This window comes from Callospermophilus lateralis, chromosome 6 (assembly GCF_048772815.1).
Source record: "Callospermophilus lateralis isolate mCalLat2 chromosome 6, mCalLat2.hap1, whole genome shotgun sequence".
Taxonomy (NCBI): Eukaryota; Metazoa; Chordata; class Mammalia; order Rodentia; family Sciuridae; genus Callospermophilus; species Callospermophilus lateralis.
In genome coordinates this window covers 100,397,539-100,421,082 of record NC_135310.1, presented here as the reverse complement: position 1 = coordinate 100,421,082, position 23,544 = coordinate 100,397,539, and the positions used below count along the sequence as shown (strand labels likewise).

Sequence of the window (23,544 nt, the reverse complement as noted above, 5' to 3'; positions counted from 1 at the left end):
TTTTTTTTTTTCTTCCCCCTCCCCACCTTTCCCTCTGCTTTAGGACTGCCATGGGGTTAGCAGCTGTTCTCCACCAAATCTTTCAGCCATGACGATCTGTTTCACTTCATACCCAAAGCAAAGGACCCAGGAACCATGGATTGAAACCATAAGCCAAAATAAATCTATTCTCCTGTAAGCTACTTTTCTAAGGTATTTTGTCACAGTGACAAAAAATGATTAATACAAATGCCCTCCATGATCTTATACCTTATTATTGTCTGACAGACTATTTTAATTGTCCTTCACCTTTGCTCTAGTCACTCCAAATTCTTTGCACTTACTTGAACACTTGAGCATTTTAATTTCCTCTGCTGGGCTGTTCTTCCCACCCATATCTCTGTGGCTCATTTCCTTTAGTGGTTCTACTCCCTAAAATTTCTGTGTAAAATAATAATAATAATAATAATTCAGCAACAGCAACAACAACCCCACAAACAAGAATAAAATTTCTCTCTACTCTCTGATACCCTTAGTCTTTATTATGCTGAGGTGGGTATATAGAACATGCTTAGTAAACACTTTCTATCAGTCATATAATGGAATATGTTCACATTCATGTTATATATTTGAAAACCAACAAAATTCTACTACACATAATGCTCCCTGATACTTTGGAGAAAAACATCTAGAATCATTATATGTACATTAATTGTCTAAAAGAAGCCTTTAAAAACAATTCGAATGGAAAGAAGCTTCTACAAAAGGATGGTTAGCTGAACACCATTCCATTTCTGAAGGATTAAGAAGTCCCAACACCTGAAAGAATATACATGTGTCTGTTGTGCAGGTTCTCCTGAGTTGGCTGGGGTGAGTTGAACCTTAATATTAGTCTTACTGGACACAATATATCAAAATTATTGACCCTACAGGTCCAAATACTTACCAATATTCAGGATCATCTGGGAGTTTTCTAAATCAGAAGGGGAAATACTGTGATTATTGTAAGCAGCAATGACAAGGGGTTCTGTGAAATTTTGTATCTAAAATCTTGGGTTTTTTAAATTCATTTATTAGATGGGCATTGGTACCTGGCATACAGCAGGACAGATCAAAGGTCCTGTCTTCGTGAAATTTATACACAATAGCAAAATTAAAAGGCAATGATTTGCCAGGTACGGTGGTGCACGCCTGTAATCCCAGTGGCTCAGGAGGCTAACAGGAGAATTGAGAGTTCAAAGCCAGCCTCAGCAAAAGTGAGGTGTTAAGCAATTCTGTGAGAACCTATCTCTAAATAAAATACAAAATAGGGCTTGGGATGTGTCTCAGGGGCCAAGTGCCCCTGAGTTCAATCTCTGGTACCACCGCCCCCTAAAAGGCAATAATTAAAATACACAGGGATAAGTGTTATGAATAAAAAGAAATCAAGGAAAGGGGAGAGAAGACAATAGAAGACATGCTATAGTTTTATATCAGAAGTTACAGTTCAAGAAAAGAAAAAAAGAGAGGTGGGTGGTGGGGAGGTGTGCCAAGCTGGACAAATATATTGTGGAACATCCTGTTAGTCAAGAGATCAGCCAGGGCAACATTCTCCCGGTCAACTGGAGGAAATGTGCCCAGTGTAATAACTGTTCTAGGAAGTGCCTGAAGGCCAGAGTTAAATAGAGAAAAAGCAACCAAAGGCTAAAGTAATTGAAAAATCAGGATGCAAGGTACAAAGAGGGCTCAGGTAAAGATTTTTTATTCCCAGGCAGATGGAAAGCCACGGGAGTGCTTTGGAATAGAGGAAAGATATGATCTGAGGTTCATTTGTTTGGGCTTACTCTAGCTATTATCTTGGAAATAGACTGAAGGGATGGTATTTGGACCTGATGAATGGAAACACAGAGACCACAAAATTAGGAGGTTATGGAAACTCCAATGAGCGATAATGGAAGCTTGGATGAGAATAATTTGGGCAAAGAGGGCAAGAGGAGGCCCTGAGAGGACAATAACTTTTAACCATGTCAGAGTAAATCTCCTAACTCTCAGGCAGAGCAGGGCAGATGTGTACCTTACATCCTGATTTCCCCTAAAAGTTCAACAATGTAAAATGTGTAGACAGAATACTTACAAAAAGGAAATACTCCCAAATGTAAGAAAAAGCAAGTTGTTAAATTTATTCAAAACCTGCATCTCCATTAAACTCTTTCCTACCTTGCCCCAGAGCACAACTAAATTCTTTCCTCCAGGAAGCTGCCTCACACTTTATAAAGTGAGAATCAATCACCCAAACGATACCAATATTTTGCTTTCTCCATTTTACTTGCAAGGTCTCAAAACTGATATCTCACCTACGAATGCTGATTTATACTAAATATCTTTATACAGAGACTTTTTTTCCAATGGAGATCTGTAAAGTAGAGAAAAGGGACCAGAGGCACAGAGGAGGGAAAGGAAAGAGGAAATACTGTGAAATGATATTGACCATGTTATATTACTATATTGTTTGCAGATATGAACATGTGACAACAAATCTCACCATTATGTATAATTGTAATGCATCAAAAATATGTGGGGGAAAAAACACCTTTTTTTTTCCAATCACTGTTTTCTAGCATATGGTTGTGTTTAACTTGTTTATCACTTTAAGGGATGCGCTTCTAAAGCAGGGCACTTACCTTTGTCTCACTGCCTGCCACATCTAACCCCAGGCCAACCATAACAAATTACTCCATCTCAGGGAGCCTGGCAGCACTTCCGTGTTCCCTGGCAGAACCTGCCATCATCAACTCCAGCTCCACAGTCAGTAATTTCTAGATTGCTGCTAACTCACTGACTCCTCACCTGGCTTCACTTTCTGACACACTGACCTTTCCTGGCCCCAATTCTAATTAAAATGTGTGTTTTGTTTCCTTAGGGCTCTGTACCCAGCTGATGAGGTTGCTACTGGCTTTATTATTATTTCCTTTCCAGGTGGCCTATTTCATTTTAGAGACAACATATCTTGAACCCCAGAGGTGTCTCTAATGTTGGGAATGTGAGCAGACTGATGAGGGGTGGTCTGGGGCCGCTGAATTTCTGATCCTTCTTAAATCACCTCACGTGTGTATTTGTTCCTTCCATGTAAGTCTAAATCTAGCTCTGCTTAAATGTTCTCCATATACAGGGGAGTAAAGTGCTAAGCAATAAATCACATTGCCTGTGCAGAGTACAGCTGGTGCCCATTCAGCACCGAAATGTGCATCCTATACTTAAAGACTGCCTAATTCATTCTACAACTTTCTATCCTCTGGCTCAACAAGGCAGCAACAGAATGCATAGATAAGTTTCGTGTATTGGGCGCAATCTGAAATACTCCTGCCTTCCTCAGGATTGAGCTGGAAACCATGTTTAGAGAACCCAGTCTTGTATCAGGCACCCGTTACAAAGACAAAAAGAACTTAAAAAGGGTCCACAAAATGATTAAAGCAGCAGCTTGCAGGATGGACGAGCAAGGCTTAAAAGTACTAGAAATATTTCATCTTGGCCATAGACAACTAACAGGCAATTTTATAACTTAAATATGTTAAGGGATGCTTATTCAGATTAGTGTTTCTGTCGATTTTTATTTAACACAGAATTAAATTTAAACTGTAAGTTGAGGATAAGGATGAAAGCTTCTTAAAAAGTAAGGGCCATTAAATACTTTGAAGGGTTATTGTTCTTTGAATCACTGTCATAAGCTTTTCATTTGAAAGTGGTCCTGGCCCATACCTATTGTACTAGGACAAATAATATTATCTCCTTTTACTCTCAAAGTGTCTTGACTTTGACCATAAATTACATAATAATCCTAATTAAATTTATTACAAAATATAATTTGAAGGAATGCATGTTTAATTATATTACACATCCATTCTATTCCTACAAAAAAACAGAGCTTTCATATTGGCAGAACAAGGCCATTGCCTCTACCCACAATTCCTCCATTGTTCGTGAATATGATGACCAAGAACAATCATACTTAGAAAAATCCATCCCTTCAACAGTACCTTAATTCCAACATGTAGGCTGCCCTAGAGATTGAGCTTTGTCTAGTTTCCAAGTTTTTATAAATCTGCATTTCCAGAGAAATGTTACATACAGGGAAAGCTATGAAATCATGCTAAAAAAGAAGCCTTGTTTTCAACTCTGTTTTTCAAAGTGAATTTTTTTCCTTCTATCTCTCTCTGGGTCTACCATCAGCAGAAGTATCCTGACTGTTCCTTCCTAAATCTCATCAAAATTTAACTGACCCTGTTCCTAATCTAGTCAGGATTATGATCTTAATTATCTTTTTTTTTTTTTTTTTTTTTTTTTTAGGCAGCATCTCAGTTTCTTAGGGCTTCACTGAGTTGCTGGGGCTGGCTTTCAACTTGCAATCCTCCTGCCTCAGCCTCCTGAGGTGCTGGGATTATAGGCATGCACCACCATGCCTGGCTGATCTTTGTTATACAAATGCTATCTTCACTCCAAAATAGCCCAGAAAAACATTAAGGGCAGGCAGGCATTTTCATACATTTAACCTATGAATGGAACCAATCCTAAGGAACATTTTAGCAGTATGGAATTCCTTAGGTTTTGACTTCTTCGAGCCATCTAGGGAAACCATCACTGAAACAGATATGCACTGGAGAGGTGGAGCATACAGAGAATTATTTTAAAAGATTTAAATGAGACTTATTGTTTCAAAAACAGAAGTCCCCACCACCACCACCAAAAAAAAAAAAAAAAAAAAAGAATTTTGCTCTAAAAAGCTGTATTGTGAAGCAAATACTATGTATATAGCCCTCTATTTAACTTGCCCAGTATGTCCCTGCATATGCCCACTTAGATTTACATTTTCTTAAATGTAAATAACTGCCTGAAGATTTGGCAGGAAGGTTAAATCTTTATGGCACAGACTGCCATGAACAGGGTTAGACCACACTCTCATGTGCCCTCATATCTGGAGTTGACTATAAAAGGGATTTCTGGATAAGGAATGAAGCAAAATCATGTTACTTTTTGAAATGGTAAAAAGTGAATGTGTCTTCTTATGGTCTCTTTTTCTATCCTCCAGCTAAACAAGCTAAACAAAAAGGACCTAGAGAACAACAGCGACACAACAAGGAAGAGTCTGGATCCTGCTAGACTTGAGCCAGAAATCACCTGCAATTATTCTAAATGTGGGGTTTTGTGTAACAGAATTGAGGCATGTCAGCTAATGAAATATAGTTCTTATGTGTGTAGTGGATGATCATCGTGTTTATGAAATCTCCACCCATGAAAGAAAGGGCCTCTAAGTGACCATTGGGAAAGATGACCATGGCCAGATGTGGACATTGGTTTCCACGAAGCTGCTTTACTTCTTTCTCTCTAAATTTCAACTTTCCCAAGATGCTCAAATGTGTATCACCAGGAAGATTCGTATTCAGAGGTAAACTCGATTTTGTTGTTAAGAACAAATATGAGCCTTTTGGGGGAGAAAAAATAGTTCTTTATCACTTATTCTAAACTAAACAGGGAAATTCGTTTAGTTATTTATTTTTTCTATTCCTTAATTGAGTAAATTCATTCACAACTGAGAGTAGGCAGGAAGACATGATTATTCATAAGTAGAGTAAAAAGAAATATTTGTTCAAAGTAATTTAAAGCAACACTGCTGCATTATGAACGAGTTAGTATCAAACTGCTAAACCAAAACCATTCATTTGATCAAAGCCTTGGATTTCCATTTCCAAAGCCCAGAGCTTTCTTAGGACTTTAAAGTAGGGCCAATATAATTGGAGTAAGACTATAAAGTTGTAATAGCAGGATGTCTTTCCAGCTCTAAGAAATGATTTCCAGTGGCTCTGAATAACTAGACATCATCACTGTCCTTCACTGTTCCAAAAAAGTACTTCCCGGCGTGTTCTGTATTATGTGAATCTCATGTTCTGTTTCATGTGATACCTACAAGCTGTGCTGTCCAAATTCCAATTCCATTTTTTTATAAGTTCAGCTGTGATCTACAGTTCATTCTGCTAAGTCTTTTCCATAATCCCTCCGTTCCATATTATATATACACCTTCAGTGCTTCCTTCCCTCCCTCACATCCTAACACCTTCATTTAATCACCTCTTAATCATTTGCCTGAAAAGTAAACCCTCCAGTCACTTATTGTTTCCTTCCAGATGCTGCTGTTGAATGGCTCCCCATGGACTTCACCTAACATTCCATCCACGTTCATTTGGCTGTACAGACTGCGATCCCAGCACTCCAAAGCTTTTAAGCTCTTTCTTTCCAAGAAAACTCATAGCTAACACCATTATTTCCTCACACACACACACACAAAAAAAAAAAAAAAAAAAAAAAAAAACCCACACAGCTAACATCTGCAGACTGAAACATCAAAACAAAGAAAAAATTTTGCACAGTTCTGCTAAAGTTGGATGCAATCTTTATCAGCCATCTTAGGCAATAAATCAATGTTCTTCTTTTCGATTTCTATTAAAAAATGAACCATAGTGACCCATAGCAATTTTCCCTCAAAGAAATAGTTAACAAACAGGTACACGCAGTGACTTATTAGTCTTTGTACCTTCCAATTAAGTAAACTAAATCTCTGTTGGGGAAATCAATCTCTGCACAATTTATCAGGTTATTTAAAAAGTTTAATTTTATTCTGTATGTAAATAGTTGATTTCATCAGTTATTATTTAATTTATCAAATAAACTAAAACATCCTACATAAACTGTTTACTCTAAGCAAATAGTATGTAAGTTTTACCAGAAGATGTTGACATTAATAACAACTCTGAACATAACTAAATTATGTTATATTATAAAACTTCTATCTTATTTGTCCTACAATCTGTTAGTGAAACTTCCTTTTAAGAAATAAGAAAATAAGGCCCCTACAAACAGCCTCCTAATTCCCAGCTGTTTCCTGTATACATCATAATAGCCTTTAGTCATGGGCTTTTTAGATCAGTGGTTCTCAAATTTGAATCCCCTGTAGAACTTGTTAAAGCAGCTTCCTGGGATCATCTCCAGAGATAATGATTCATTAGGTCAGTCTGGGTCCATGAATTTGCATTTCTAATCAGCTCACAGATGGTGGTGGTGCTGATGATCTGAGGACCACAGTTTGAGTACTAGAGTTCTGGCTTAATCCATTTTTTAAAAAATTTTGTATGATTATGTTTAAATAACAGTCCATCACCATTAACTGGAAAAGCAATAAAATTCCTCTATCAATATAATGTAGCACTGCTTAAACATTTAGATTCCAATTTTTATATCAGTATTATTCTAATTGCACAGTTGCAATAAAAGTTTCTAATTTCTTCTTACAAAGTTCACAAGTCATTTCAACATTTTTCTTCTTTCCCTCTTTAAATTTCTAGTGATGTTTTATAAATCAATACTAGGAGCATCTACATATATTAGAGGGTACTGAAAGAAAGACACACACACACACACACACGAACATACACACATATTCACTATTTTTAATGCTGAAGACTTTGAAGGAATGGGAAATGATAGTTCAGGGAAAGTCTCACAATCATTTGCCTCCTCCACACCCCTGTCTTTAGGAATCTGTTCAATTCATGTGGAAGAAAGAGATTGAAGTATCAATGGTTGTCTTACACAGAATTGGTCAAAAAATGATGAAAGTAGCTCCTATCATCTAAAGTCCTTTAATAACAAATCAAGTAACTTAAAATTATTATTTGAAAGCTTATTTGAAATAATGTTTTGAAGTTACAGGACACTCACAAATGACGGATAAATAGGTTAAGCCATCAACTACAGAACAGATGGAACAGACACAGCAAGCACAAAGAGATTCCATCCAAACAATGCCTTCTCCTACCCACCCTATTTTCAGTGGTCCCTCTCAGTTCTTACTATATTGATCTCATACACAGATGTTCTCAAATGTTACAGGATTTACAGAATAGTCAACTCAATATTTTCCCTGAGTGCTGTAACTCTAAAACTAAAATATGCTTTGATATATCACTATTGATGGAACAGTGACAAATATACACATACATATATTCATAAACATAAATCTACATACAAGAAGGCATTCACACACTCTCAAAGGTCAGATGTAATGGTATCAATTTCAGTGGAGATATATGTTAATAAATTCATATTTATAAGAAAAAATTTATGAGCCATAAATTTCTCTGGTTTTATGAGTCATTAGTTGCTTTAGTTTTGTACTTTCCTTATGAAAACTAGAGCAATTAAAATTTATGAACACTTGAACAGTGTTCAAATTTTTAGTTGCTGATAACTTTCAATTTATAAATTAGTGATCTAAATGGTATTGATATGTGCTAGGGAGGGGGAATATTGAAACCAAAATGTAAAATATAAAACACACACCCTATAGACCAAATGTAATTATGCTCTGCCACAACAGTAATACAAACAACAAAACTGTATGTTATTTTTTCTAATTTTCAGTTCCTGTAATTTCCATTGCATATAAAATTATACTTTATTGTTTATGCATAAATTTAATTTTCCAGACTTATTTTTTTACTTCCTGAGAATTTATAAAATATCATTATTTCACAGCATATGTCAGCCCATTTTATATATTTTAAACTTAATGGAAATGTTCTCAGTGTCCACTTTCTACTGTCCCTACTGATTAAAAGAAAATGTCTCCAACTACACTAGGAATTTGAAGACAGAAGAAATTTAACATGAAGTCTGAGTAACTAAATAAGCCAGTACCAAGTTTTACATGTGATTATATCAAAACTAGCTAAGTAGGAATTAACAATAAAATAATAATAAGGCTCATATTTTTATTCTCCCTTCCTAATAGCTTGAGAAGAGGTGGCTTGGCTTCTCCTGCTCTTGCCTTTATACAACATGGAGCAAGTATTAAGGGCTGTGGCTTCCTGTGAGGACCATGGTGTGGTATCACAGACAGCTGCTTCTTTGGAGAAGACAAATATGAAGCTATTGAAATAGGGTATAAGGAACTCCTGGCTGTCCTGACATTCTGCATTTTCAGCAGTTTCTAGAAATACTGAGCAGAAATGGAAGGACAGCAAAGGGTCATGACAGTGCATTGTTCTTCACTCTTTGATTGGCTTGGAGTTCCTACATCTCCTCATTTTCCATGTGGAAGTACACTGAAGTTTTTATCTCAGGGAATGGTTGCATGTTTTAGAATAACTGTCTTGTCATTGTATTTTCTTTCTCAGATATTATATTTTTTTATTCTATAATCAATCATGAACAATTTGTTTTATTGTCTTACTTTTATATTTTAGTGACAAATGACTGAAAACTATTGTTTTCTATGCTTCACGTTACTAATGTCTGATTAATAAAGACAATTCAAAATATCACAATAGTACTTCTGTACCTGTAAGGTGAATAAAACCTTTCTTATTCCATTTACTTCACTATGGTGTGGTTTTGCTCTATACATTATGGTTTTGGATGGCCTCTTAGGGATAAGAATATTCCATGGTTAAAGTGAAACCAATAGATTTTTCCAAAAGAAGTTTTTTTGGGGGGAATTTTCAACATGCATATGAAGAAGTCTACATGCTCAATATCTGGTATAAATGCAACAATATATTTAATATAATCTGACTTTTCTTGATGACTTTGAGTCAACTGTACTTTTCCCAAGTTTAAGTTACTTACTGAAGATGTATGTAACAGAAATATCCTATAAAGCTATTTGCCTGTGGGTGGAGAGAGAAGGAGAGTTGGTAGAGTAACATCTAAAGGATAAAAGAAGAAAGTCATGAAAGGTTACAAGGAACTGTGGGATCATTTGAATAAGTTGGAATAATCTGTGTCAAAATAGAGGTGATTTATTTGTGTTCCTTCCATCTTAGGTTACAAATGCTGGTCTCAAAATGAATTAAAAATGGAACATGGGCTACAACATCCTAAGCATTTGTAAAGGACTTCAGTCTGACTCCTTAAACTAATCACTTCATCTAGAACTTCACTAGTATGTTAAAAGAAAAAAAAATTATTTTAATATGAGTACTATTTTTTTTTTCTTATAACTGAAGTTCCTACTGGTTGATAGACTGGCATGATGTGGGGAAAAAAATACAGACTTTGGAACCTGACATAGATTCAAGTTCAGTACCTCCAACAGGTGAGTGTCTAGGTAATGAACCACCAACTCTGAACTTCCCTTTCCTCATTTTGAAAGTGAGAATGACAAGATGGTCTTTGCAGAACTAAAAGAGTTCAGAAATAAGTTTGTTATCTGATAAAGAGTAGTTGATATTATTATGATTATGTTATTTCTAAAATTCTCCCTAATAATATTGTATTAACAGTTAACGGCATTTTGCATCGTATACATTCTTTGATTTGTTCCATGTGACAAGGCAGTTGCAAATCTGGAGCAAGTATGACAAAATACTCTTACTTCCCCTAAATAATGCATTTTGATTAAGACAAACAATTGACACTCTATTTAATAAATTATTGCTATAACTTTCACATTAAAAAGTCAACATCTGTATACTTTCTTCATATCTAAGAGATCTATTCTCTGGGGATGAGTATTTCTGTTAGCTTTATGAACCATCTCCTCTAGTTCAACTTTTCCTTTCAATATTTGCTAAAGCATCCATTCAGCAGAATTATATAAAATTAAATATTAAAATCTTGTCATAAGGGAATGGGGGTTAAGTGATCACAGACATTCACGAGTGAAACCCTGAATAACTACATCTGTTTCTCCAAAGGACTTGGAAATATCTTTTGAACACAACCCTAAAATCTAGGCAAAGAGAGTACCAAATTACTCTCAGTTTTAACATCTGACCAGGTCCACAACTTTCTGTAAAATGTAAGATTAGAACTGTCCCATATCCTTTAAAAAAAAATTAGAAAATTCTCGGCCCTTACATCAAAATTCTCAAAAAAGTAGAAATTGTGTCTAACAAAAATAAGATTCATATTTTGACTCTGATATTAACCTATGATCAGCTTCTATTTCACAGCAAAATAAATACAGATTGAGTGAAGAATTTAAAAGTGAACGCCAGACTCTGTACACCCAGTGGGTTACAGATGTAGGAACGTGGTGGCAAAGAGCCACTCTACTTCCTTTAAAATCCAAAAACATTTGGAAGGAAACCCCAAAAGGAAAGACGTCTGACAGACATGTTCTCTTTGGGGTTTCCTGCCTCAGTGTTTGCCAAGCTTCCTAGACCCCATTGCTTGTTAATAACGTTCACCAAAAAGACTTTCTGAAATGCTGATTTCATAGAGTAAAACTTGCATTAAAGAAGTTTTTATATAGTCGAAGTTTCCTGCCATCTGTATTTCCCTTACTTCACAAATCCAAGGAAGCATGACTTGGAAAGTTACAAGCTGAAGGTGACATTTGACGCGCTCACTATCAGTGGGAGACCAAATTCAAATACTGAATCCAAAACCAGAGACCATAGCTTAGACACTGCAACAGAGAAGCTGCTTAAACCCAAGGGGATCATTATACCCCTTGGCATTTCTACTCCTGTAAAATGGAGAGTCCTGAAGATGCACATTGTGCACTGTGTGAATTAACCCAATAGAAGCACAGATATGGGAAATGATTTAAAAGCTAGATTTTAATTTCTCTGACATTTACCCGGGTAGCAAAAAAAAAAAAAAAAAAAAAAGGAAAAGATTTTTTAACTCTCTGGAGTACCAGGATTTCAAAATGGACATTATAGTCCAACATGAAAAATAATAAAGAACTAAAACTACTGATGCTAATACTCTAAAAACAATCCTTGGATTCTCAGCACCATAATGATAATGGCAATAATACTTTTCATGAAATTAAATCCATATATTTTTGTCAATTAAAAGGCAGTTGAGTTGGCTAAACCCAACTGATGTAGGTATCATGGATGTTTGCTATATTTATCATATGCAACTCTTCACTTGAACAAGCATTTAATAACAGTATAAATATTTACATTCTCTGGATAACAAAAAGGAACATAAAATATAGCTGAGCCCTCAATCCATCCATACAACTTTCATACACTTAATAAAGAGATACTCCAATCTGTTTAGCCGTATTTGGTAGGGATAACAAGGGTGGCTCTACTAGCACTGTATAATAACTAGGGTTGGCAGAGGAAAGGTGAAGGATACAAGAGAAACACAGTTTCAACACTTACAAAAAGTGAACTAGCATCAATCCTCAAATCAAATTGAAAAAAAAATAATGCAGCAACTTTTAAGATTATGGAGCTTTAAACTTTATTAAGAGATGGTAGATTAGATAGATGAATGTACACAGAGATTGATCTCTCTGCACATATACATACTCTGTGTGTTTGTGTGTGTGTGTGTGTGTGTGTGTGTGTATGTGTATGTGTATTTGAAGGAATAATTCTTCATGATTCCACTCTATTAATCCTGTACATAAATCTTCAATCTGGTTATTCTGACCAGAAATACCTTCTACCTATCCAAATCTCATTTGACCCTCAAATTCACCTCTCCCACAAAGACTGCTCTTCTTTTCACTATCTTCCCATGCACTGGATTAAAACAGGTTTATAGCTTTGTGCTTTTAGGTTAATTGCAATAAAGAATTGTAGAGGAAAAAATGACTCAAATAAAAAGCAGAATGGGAAAAAAATTAACTTTTGAAGAAACATAGGAATGAAGAATAAAAATGTATCCAAGGCAATGTCCTTGGGATAGAAGCTCTACTGGCTTTATTTGCCCTAACACTCTGCATACTTCCCATAATGGTCCTCACCACCCAGCTCCTCCTATCAAAACCATGTGCCTAACATAGCTCTAGTCCCTTCATCATTGCCAAATAACCATAGCTGTGTGTGTGTGTGTGTGTGTGTGTGTGTGTGTGTGTGTGTGTGTGTTGCTGGGAATTGAACCCAGGACCTCACACATGCTAGGAAAATGCTCTACCATTACACTACACTCACAGCCTTGTTTATGTATTTTTTTTTAAGAAAGCCTTTCTAATCACTAATCTTATTACTTGGCATTCGTGTAAATTATATAAAAAATAACAGTTAAAAATTATAAACATCCATGAACATGATAATTCTAAAAGTCACCTTCATGTATAATTCTTTTCATATAAAGCCTGGTTTCAGAACGAATATATTGGGAATAAGATTCCCTCCCCAAAATTGTCTCTGTAAGAAAATAGCATATGAGTTGACTTACAAACACGGTTAGATCCAAGAGAAGAAATTTAAAACACTTGAGTATTTACCTTCATCTGAATTCTGATCACTAAGATGGCAAACTCCTGGTGATTTAAAAACAGTTTCTTGCCTGGTAAATGATTATGTTTAAGTTCTCCATTGTTGAAAAATATGCCAATATTCAGAAATGTCCTAGATGACCTTACTCAAATAGTCCCATGTCACTGTCCATTAAGGATAAAAAAAGCTAATCGTGAGCACAGAAGGGTTACCTTGATGTCTAAGACAGCCTGGTACATGAAGAGAGAGGGCAAGACCTGTTTTAAGGACATTTGTAGAGACCTACATTTTAAGTATACTGTCAACCAAACAAAGTATTTCCAGAAGTTAAATTCAGCTCACCTGGGCAGTAATTGCATTACCCATTTAGGTTAACAGTAGTCAGAAAAGTGGTAGGAAGATAGTATTCTAAACATTGCTTTTCTTATTAAGGCTTCAAGCAGGCTGGACAATCACTTTGGAGTAAGCATTTTTTTTCTGTTTAAGTGATAGTTCTTTAATATATCATTTTGTTTTATCTCTTTTAAAGACCATGTGTTATATGACAGTGACCCATAAAGTTATGGGTCCATGCAGTCTAGCTCCTTGGTTGATTAGGGGTAATAAAAAGAAACAGAACTAAAAGTTATATGTGCAAGGGGGTAGAAGAGGAGAGAAGAAAGGGTCAGGGAAAGTTACAGCACAGAGTGAATAAGCATAAAGAAAGCCAGAAAACTTGGAGGAGCTCAGAGCTAATGAAAAAAACAAGAGCACAGAGTAGGGGGGAGGGAAGGATGTGAAAGCCAGCTGGAATAAGAGAAAGCAAGGAACACAGGAGCCAACAGAAATCCAAGGACAGAAAGTATTGAAGATTGAAGGGAACAGGAAATTTATTGGAAACCAAGTTGTTTTTCCTCTTGTATCCAATGCAATTCTATTCCAGGCTGAACTCTAGTCTCAACCTCAAAGAGGACAGAGGGGAAGTCAAAACTCACAGCAGTCTTTTTTTTTTTTTTTTTCTTTTTCTTTTTTTTCTCATGGGCAGGAGCCAGGAGTTCTGGAAAGACAGATGAGAGGAAACATGATATGACAGCAGACTCCGACAGCAGATACAAGGGTAGAGGATGGCAGCAGCATCCAGCACAGTGTTTTCCACAAATGGGTGAAGTAAAAACAAAGACAGTTGGATTCCAACTCAGAGCAGCTGAATCAGAATTTCCAGCATATTTAATAAACACCTCAGGTGATTCCTGTCATCAAAAAAGAAAGCACTGGAGTAGTGGTGAATGCTACAGGCTCTGGAATCAGAGCTGCCTGAGTTCAAATCCTAGCTCTGCTTTTTTACTAGCTGCTTGCCATAAGCAAGTTATTTAAACTTTCTGGGCCACATTTACTAAATCTTTAAAATGTATTATTGTGAGGATTAAATGAGTTATTGCATGTTAAGTAACTGTGTAGTACCTGGAATATATTGAGAATTAAATAGTAGTAGCTGTACAGTTATAAAAATCCTTAGAATAGGAAACTCACACAAAATAACAAATCTTAACTGATTAAGAAATAAAAAATGAGGAGAATACAAATCGCTATAGCTTTTATAAAACATCAAGGAACAAACTTCCTAAGCCCAGGGTTTCTGGCCTTGGTCTCAGCATGCATAAGGTAGACATTTCCCTTCAGGAATCAAAATGTGACTTGCCTTGATCTAAAACTTTTTTTCAAAAGTGCATATAAATCAATTCTAATAAAAGGTGGCACCAAGATCTCATGTTAGAATCCTCATGTTAGAGAGATGAGGATTTCTCTTAAAATGGAATAAATCCAGGACTTGGCTGATGCTGAGACAGTCAAAGAATCAGGCACCATGAGACTGCTGAGACTCATTCTCTTGGTAACATACCTTATTTCACCAAAGAATGTGAAATAATCTAAAAAGAACAGATTCTCTTTAGTTATCTCCCAATATATTATTTCCAATAATTATCTACTCCTTCTGTAGAACTTTGCTTGCATCGTTCTTTGCCTTTCCCTTTGTGCTAATATGCATCTTGTTATGTTTGTAACTAGCAACACAGCTCTGTACTTAACAAGCTACACCACACTTTCAGGCTCTCCATCCAACATTTCTAATGATCTCCTGGCCTGACATGAGGCTTTGATTTTTCCTGCGGGGAACACCTCTCTTGGAACCATCACGCATAGACTGCTTAGTCTCCCTTGCTCATGACTGGAAGTATGGATGGTATCTTGAGTTTCTATTACTTATTAAAGACCCTCACTTCTTCTATCGGATAAAATCTCTTACTCCTTTGGGACTTTCGTGATTTGGCCATATTGTCCTAATTCCTTACTTGATGATTTAAATCCTTTCACTTTCCAAAGCCATTCAAAATTAGGTCACAATGGTTCCCATTCACCCCAAATACCAAGACCATTCTGCAGTGCGTCCGATGTCCTGGTGGACTTCCCTCCCCCTATTTGTTTTTTAGTAAAATTCACTGGACATTTACTCTATTGTAGCCATTAATTCACATGATCATAACAATATATGTTTATTGTTTATGGAGGCCACAAATACCTATTCTTTCAACTCTATCATTAAATCGTGAACCTCAAATCAGTATCACTAGTCTATGGAACTCTTTCCCCTCAGCCATCAAATGTCTTAATGCAACAAAGAAGGCCTTAAGAGTAGCAATGGACCTGGCACCTGTTATTTGAAGAATTATGGTGTAAAAATGAAACAGAATTCTCTTAAGGTGAATGAGTTCATTGTCTGAGATATATCTTTTGCTCCAAACAATGGTATTGATTTAAATATAAAGTAAAACCAAAAAGATAAAAGCCATAAAGATTAGAAATGTGAAGAGAGGTCAGTGACAATGACAGATAAGGCATAAAATAGGAAAACTATCCACATAGTTACAGCAAACAATGAAATGTAAACTTGTCTTAGGAAGGTGAGTACTCAGAAAAGAGCTTTTAAGAGATACATTTAAAGCAAAATAATAGATAAATGCACATGCCAAACCCAGTAGAAGAGGTTTATTTTTTGCTAGCTCTTCAAAAAATATGTAAAACAGATACAAATATATATGTAAGAGTCAAAAGAATCAAACCTTCTACAAGATACTTTTGAATAAACTGATATAAAGTACAGAAAATAGAGGAAGCAGTGAGAAAGTGAACCAGGAGCAAAATGTGTCCAAGCAAAATATAAGATTAAAAGAGATGAAAAATCAGTACTACCTTACAGTTACTGCAAGAAGTTCTGTTGTTGCACAATAGAGGATTACAGATAACAATAATGAACTGTGCATTTCAAAAACTAGATTAAAGATTTTAAAGTTTTCATAATAAAGAAATGATACTTTTCAGTTTGTGGAAATGTTAAATCTGATTTTAATATTCTACAAACATTCCATGTAGCCAATATTTTAAGTTCAGTTCCTATCAGGGAGCAGAGATTCTAGTAAAAATCCCAGATTTTAACTAGGACATCTGAAAGGCTACAAACTAAAAGCAACGGTGAATGGGAAAAGTCAAGCCTTAGCCAATAAATTAGACCCAACCTCATACAAGCCAAGCACTTGGTTGGTTTAAGATAATTAAACCTATGTTTACAGCTTGCCAAAAAGAAAAAAAAAAATCTTTCTTGAGAAAGACAGTATCATTTAAAGCCTCAAACCATGTCACAGTTCATACCAGATGTCTAATATACAATCTAAATTTAGTAAGCATAACAGGAGGGAAAATATGACAGATTGACTAAAAACCTGGATACTGAAGTTAGCAATGGAATTTAAAGTGATTCTGATAGATATTTAGAAATCATGATACTATAGAGTTGTGACAGAGAAGTAAAGTCTAGCATTAGAAATCTCAGAGAAATGCTTTAAATACAATATACAATAATTAAAATTAAAAATTAAATAGATTACCAATAAACTAGACAAAGCTGAAAAGGGAATTAGTGAAAGGAAATATAAGTGAGAAGAAAATATTCAGATTGACCATGAAGAAAAAAGAAATGTTGCAGAACATAACAATTAATGTAAGAAAGCCAACAACTATTAAGTCATGGATCTAAGAAGTGCTACAAACTCTTATCTAGGCAGATAGAAAGAAAACTAAACCTGGACATATCATATTATACACTTAGAAACCAAAACAAGAAAATGAAAAGTACACTATTATCAAACAAAAAATAGGAAGAGTACCTAATTTTATTGTTTTCAGCTTTGTACTGCTGTCATGTATTTTAGTTCTTTATATAGGATATATGTGTATATGAATGTTCATTTATAGTTATGAACATTTTATATATCTGTGTGTGTAGTTATACACATGTGCATGTATTATTTCAAATAATAACTGAAAGAAATCACTAGTAGGCTTTTTACTAAAGAAAACATTGAAGAAAATATTTATGGTTGAAGGAAAGTAAGAATAGAGATGAAAAATGAAGGAAAAGCAAAGGAAAAGGAAATATGCACATAAATATAAATAGATACTCACTGAATACATGTTTTGTAAATATACCATATAGAGAATGAATATATATGACAATAAAAATAAAAAGCAGAAGGCAGTAAATGGAATTTATGTGCTATATTTTCATTTTAATGTTATATTAGTACTACTTTGTATTATATTTTTTTAAAGATAGACAGAATTTTTTAATATTTATTTTATTTTATTTTTTTTTAGTTTTCGGCGGACACAACATCTTTATTTGTATGTGGTGCTGAGGATGGAACCCAGCGCCATGCGCATACCAGGCAAGCACACTACCACTTGAGCCACAACCCCAGCCCTGTATTATATTTTAACAAATCTAGGTAGTGTATTGATATAGTTAGCAATTAAGAATATAGTACAAATAGCATTTAACTAAATGCTAATGAAGGAGAAAAACTAAATATTAAAACTTAAGTATTCAAAATATACCAAAAAAAAAAAAAGAAATAAAAAGGGTGAATGAAGAAAGAATGTATGAAATAAACAAAAACAATCAATGGGATAGTAGTTTGGTTCCTATCTTAAAATTGATCCCCAATAACCATAAAGTACTTAATATATTTACTAACAGCTACGAGGTTGCAGTCTAAAAGTATATAATTACATTGCTCTTTCATTAAATTTAAGCAAAATTATAATATATTCATGTTAAATTTCATACTTTGAATTATGATTTTTACTGACAGCAAACATGAAGGATCAAAATTAAATGTGAATAACACTAAAGTTAATCACATAATCTAAAATTTTACTTTTAGAAATATAATAGGTTTGAAACACTGTGCTAGAATTTAGGTCTTAGGAATTTGTTGTTGTGGTTGAAGCAAGGTATATTAATATTGAGGAGATTCATTACTGTTTAAGCAGTACTTGAAAATCAAAGAGATATTACTAAACCAAGAACCTGAAATTTAATCAAAATATTATAACAAACCAGTTAAACCAGCTTCATTATACCCATTTTGACAGAGACAAGTATAGACAAGTATGGAAAATAAACCAGGTCCTAAGAAATAGTTTTAGGCACAGATTGAGCAAATTTAACCTCTTAAGTCTATCAAGAGAATTTTCTGAAAAACTATTTTCATTAGCAAATATACTTTGACCCAAAGAAGTGAATTAATGGACCCATGGTAGAATAAGCCTTTCCTTTACTGGACTCTAAATTGCTAAACTTTATGCAATATAAAGGTCAGACTACATAAAGAAAGGTAATATCTCTATGCAATGAAAAGTTTAAACAATGACAATATCCATCTACACTTTGAGCAAACTCTACATGTTCTAATTCTTATTTATTTTCACTAATTTAACGATTGTTAATTTTAACAATTTAACAAATATTTATTATGGTACTACAATGTGCCAATCATAGTTTTAGACTCTGAACAAATGTTAAGAATTTCAGAAGTATATGATGCTTATGGCCTAGAAGATTTAACAGTCATTTGTTCCCTCAGTGAGTACTTCTTGGACATCAAATCTGTAACCAGATACTCCATTAGGTATTGAGAATGGAGTGATGAATTGTTTCCTTGCTCTTATTGTACTTAATGTCTGGCCAGGAGATTAAACATCAAATAATGCTAAAACAGATATATAAGCCATATTATACATAATAAACAGATCACTAGGCAATGAAAATATAAAACAGACTACAGACCTTGAGAGTTTGGGAAATATTTCATGAGGAAGTAACATTCAGATTGATAGTTGAAGGTTGAATAGGAACTAATTAGTTGAAAAGAATTTTTCTAGGAGAGGGAAAAACAAGCAAATACCATGTTTCCAAAAGAAACATGATTTATGGAGAACTCAAAGAAGGCCACTGTGGCTAAAGTGGCAAGAACAAGAGAGAATAGTTTAAGATGATGTTGGTGAGTGATGCAATGAAAAGAGAAGCTTCAGAGAGTGCATTAAAAAAAAAAAATGTGTTGTCCATTCCAAAAGAAATGATGATTGAAAGGTGGCTGTGAAATAGGGGGATAGTATTATTCTATTTGTAATAATGACAATTTCTCATTTATATAGACAGTGGACTGAGAGATGCATGGAAAATAAAAGACAACTTGAACAATCCAATAATTCATATGTATGATAATAAAAATTGGTGGTAGCAGCAAACTTGGAAAATCAGGTGCATTTGAAGGAATTTCAACATGGAAAATTGCGGGGCTCTGTGATTCCTTGGGTGTGAGGAAAATGAAGGAAAAGGAGCTTTTGGTTTGTACCTTGGAATAACTGAATGAATTGTGATGGCCCTCCCTGCAGTAGGGCATGTTACAGAAGGCTGAAGGCTGGAAGAAGTAGAACATGAATGCAATTTTGGAAATGTCGAGTTTTAATTGCTTTTGAGAGATTCAAGTAGTGATATCAAGTGAGTAGTTGAACATCAGGATTGCAGCTCAAGAGAAAGATGGGAATATAAATATGCAAGACACATACAATCAAATAATAAGTGAAACTCTGAACATGGTTAAGAAGCTCTGGGAAAAATACAGATAATTCATGAGGAACCAGACAAATAAAGGCCGCTCAGCCTGCCAGGGAGATTGAGGAACAGAGAGGCAGGGCTTAAGGCAGTAAAGGTTTGTTACAAGAGAAGCCAGGGAAGGAGATAATGCCAAGTGTCAGGTATCAGTGCTGCTCTGAGTTCAAATAAGAGACATTAAAAAAAAAAAAAAAAACTTACAGTTCAACAGAATTGAGACAAAAAGAAAATTATTCATAAACAGTTGGACAAAAGAAGTAACTTTTAAACTATATTCTTGGGATGCATAGGAGTTTCCCTGGCAGAATGGTTGGAGGGTAAAAAGGAAATATTTAGATATTTAGTGAGGGTTTAGCTATTTCTGCATAGAGGAACAAGAAGTCTACATTGTGCTGATGGGAGTCCCAGAATCCCTTTTCTTTCATAGTATTTCTTCATCAGCAATCCTAGTCATTGTCAATGCATTGCTTCTGTGTCAAATAGGGCAAAGTAGACATTTATTTATTTAGCCAAAGTAGTTTATCCTTTATCAATTTTACCTTGTTGTGGGCTTTCCCACAAAATGCATAAATCAGAACATAAAGGGAGACAGGAAAATATAAGTTTCATCAGCAATAAAAGTCAAGTCATATTGTCTCAAACTTGAGAAATAAATGTGAAGAATTTCTGAATATCGTGCAGACTGAACAGAGAAGTTAAGAATGTTAACAAAGTTATAATAGAAAGCTTAAAACAGAATGTAGGAGCTAGGCACAATAGTGCATGCTTATAATTCAAGCAGCTCAGGAGGCTGAGGCAGGAAGATCACAAATTCAAAGCCAGCCTCAGCAACTTATCAAGGCCCTAAACCAGTTAGCGAGATTCTATCTCAAAACAAAAATTTAATAGAGCTAGGGGTGTGGTTCAGTGGAAAAGTACCCCTGGATTCAATCCCTGGTACCAAAAATAATACTAATACTACTACTACTACTAATAATAATAATAACAGAATATAAGATGACTATAGGAAAATTCAACAAAATTAAACAAACCAGTAAACCTGTGAGATCAAGGATCACCCTCCCCTCTACCACTGACACCAACAGGTTTTGAGTTAGAAGGCCCTGGCCCTCTTTTAAGGAATGAGGAAGAGTCTTTTTATGAATCCACAATTGCAAAATTCCTACTTATAAAGATTACAATTGCACATATTGCTCTACTAAACTGAGAAAACATTATAGAAAAATTAATATTAGAATGGTTGATTTAATGCCACGTAGCAAAATGATGCTTGTCCACTAAAATATTACAATAATACCAGTTATTATTTAGTACACAAGATGAATTGGAAGTACTTTTGTATTCAGCACCTATATATAAATAAAAAAAATTATAATAATACCTAAGCCCTGATTAGGGTCCTTCCATTTTAACATGTTTTAATATTTATCCACAATTATTGCTGTTATTCAACATTTTGTGAAGTTATAAATTTTAAGCTTTTTAAGGGAAAAGTAAATTTATTTATATACTTTTTCTTTATCTAATTCTTTTGTTGAGAGTGTATTAAATCATTATTATGTAGATACTATGTAGATAAAGACTATTATCTTTACATGGGCTTTCAGGAATAATGTGGGAATAAATTTTAGTTGCAATAGCCATTATTTACACTTTTATTCAAGATTGCTCGAGCTTGTTGATGCATAGGTACATCAGGGACAATTAATGATCCAATGGATAATATTTTCCTACTATGTCTTCCTAACCTCTGTGTTGGCTTTATTTCTTTTTCTGCCTTATGTTGTGACACATTTGTCATCTTTGTTACACAATATTAAGGAGGGAAATTAGAATAAGGTTAATGTCCTTGGAAAAAAAAATGCCTGTGTATTTAAATTACATTAGATAATGCGTCCCGTCCAAGGAAAACACAGAAATAATCATTTCCTTTAGATGACCTGCAAATTGTCACGGATAGAGATTTTGCTGGGTTTGACCTGTAGCAACGAGTATCCTTGTTCACAGCAGAGATGATGGGAAACCTTTTAAGGGGCACAGCCCAATAGGCAGGACTGCCGCAAAAAGGGGCACAGAGATGGCATAAAGGGAGAAGAGGGCACTAAGAGGTCGGTAAGAGAGAGGCCATCTGGCAGTGTGCATGAGGGTGGGGACACCCTAGGCCGCGAGGTGGTACCTGCGCCGAGTCGAGCGCCCCTGCCACTGAATCCCCGATCCAGAGATGCTCTCGGAGAAGCTGCTGATAGCTGAGGCAGTGTTTCACCGCGGAGGGCACATTCCCCATGGCGGGGCCTGGGGCTGCAGTCAGCGATGGGAGGGAGCCTGCAGGATGATGCGGGGCGGGCACCGCGCTGGGAAACTGCGCTAGTCTTAGTAAGCGCGCCTCCTGTGCGCGGGCGGTGAGCACTAGCCCAGCGCCTCTGGTGCGCACTGCGGCGGCGCGGACTAGCGTGGAGTGCATGCCCTAACCAGAGACTGTGCAGGGGACAGGGGTAAGATAGGTAGCTGCGTTGGACACAGGGAACCCGGAGAGAACAGAAACAAAGTACTGAGCTGGATGATGCTCAGGGAAGGCACTTTTTCCTAAGGGCTGTACACTCAGAGCTATCGGTATCTATTAGCACAATACCCACCTATCGCACTTCTCACCTAATTCAGATCTTACATAGAAAGAAACAGGCTTAAATGAAAGGAAGGAGGGATGCGTTTTTGTATCAGTTGAGTTTATTCTTTCCTACACATGGTGTAGCTCAGTGTAGATTTTTTTTTTCATCATTAGCTCATTTGAGTTTACTTTTTATGACCAAGGGGAAAAAAAAAAAAAAAAAAAGCAAAACTACTTCACAATCTTGAGGCAGTTTACAAGGTTAAAACACATATATAACAACAGTCTGATGAAGAAGAAAAGACAGAAGGTCCTAAATTAGGGAAGAGTCAGTAAATGATCAGTATGTTGGTGCTGCTAGTTAAAAGCTGAAATGGAATTATGTTTTTTAAGACATATGGATCAAGACTCAAAGTTATTGAAGCCCAGATCCATTCAAAAGGAAAATTCTTTAAAAATGTTCTTGGGACTTTAAAATAAGAGAAATCCTTAGAAAGTGGGAAATTTGGAAGATGGTTCTGGGGCTGACACTGCCTGCACTCACCCCAGCCCCCTTCACTAGCCCAAGCACACTTGAACTGTTGCACTATAAAACTTCGGAGTCCGCTGAGCAGTCTGCAACTGAAAAGATACAGTCAAGAATAGTCCCTTGCAGGGTATCTGGAGTTTCTTGGAAACCCAGCTAGGTGTCCATGACCAGGGTTTCCTCTTGGCCCTACTGTTTTCAGCAGCAAATATAAACTGGAAGC

General features: G+C 35.5%; 1 protein-coding gene across 6 annotated transcripts in view; it reads right to left on the bottom strand.

Moving 5' to 3' along the window:
* Hmgcll1 (3-hydroxy-3-methylglutaryl-CoA lyase like 1) overlaps positions 1-22,474 on the bottom strand; it is a 130,566-nt gene extending 108,092 nt beyond the window's left edge. For all 6 annotated transcript variants that reach the window (XM_076860069.2, XM_076860071.2, XM_076860070.2 and 3 more), the window contains exon 1: positions 22,367-22,474. In XM_076860069.2, coding sequence (XP_076716184.2) covers positions 22,367-22,474 — 108 coding nt within the window. The remainder of the gene's footprint in view (positions 1-22,366) is intronic.
* Between the last annotated feature and the right edge of the window lie 1,070 nt (positions 22,475-23,544).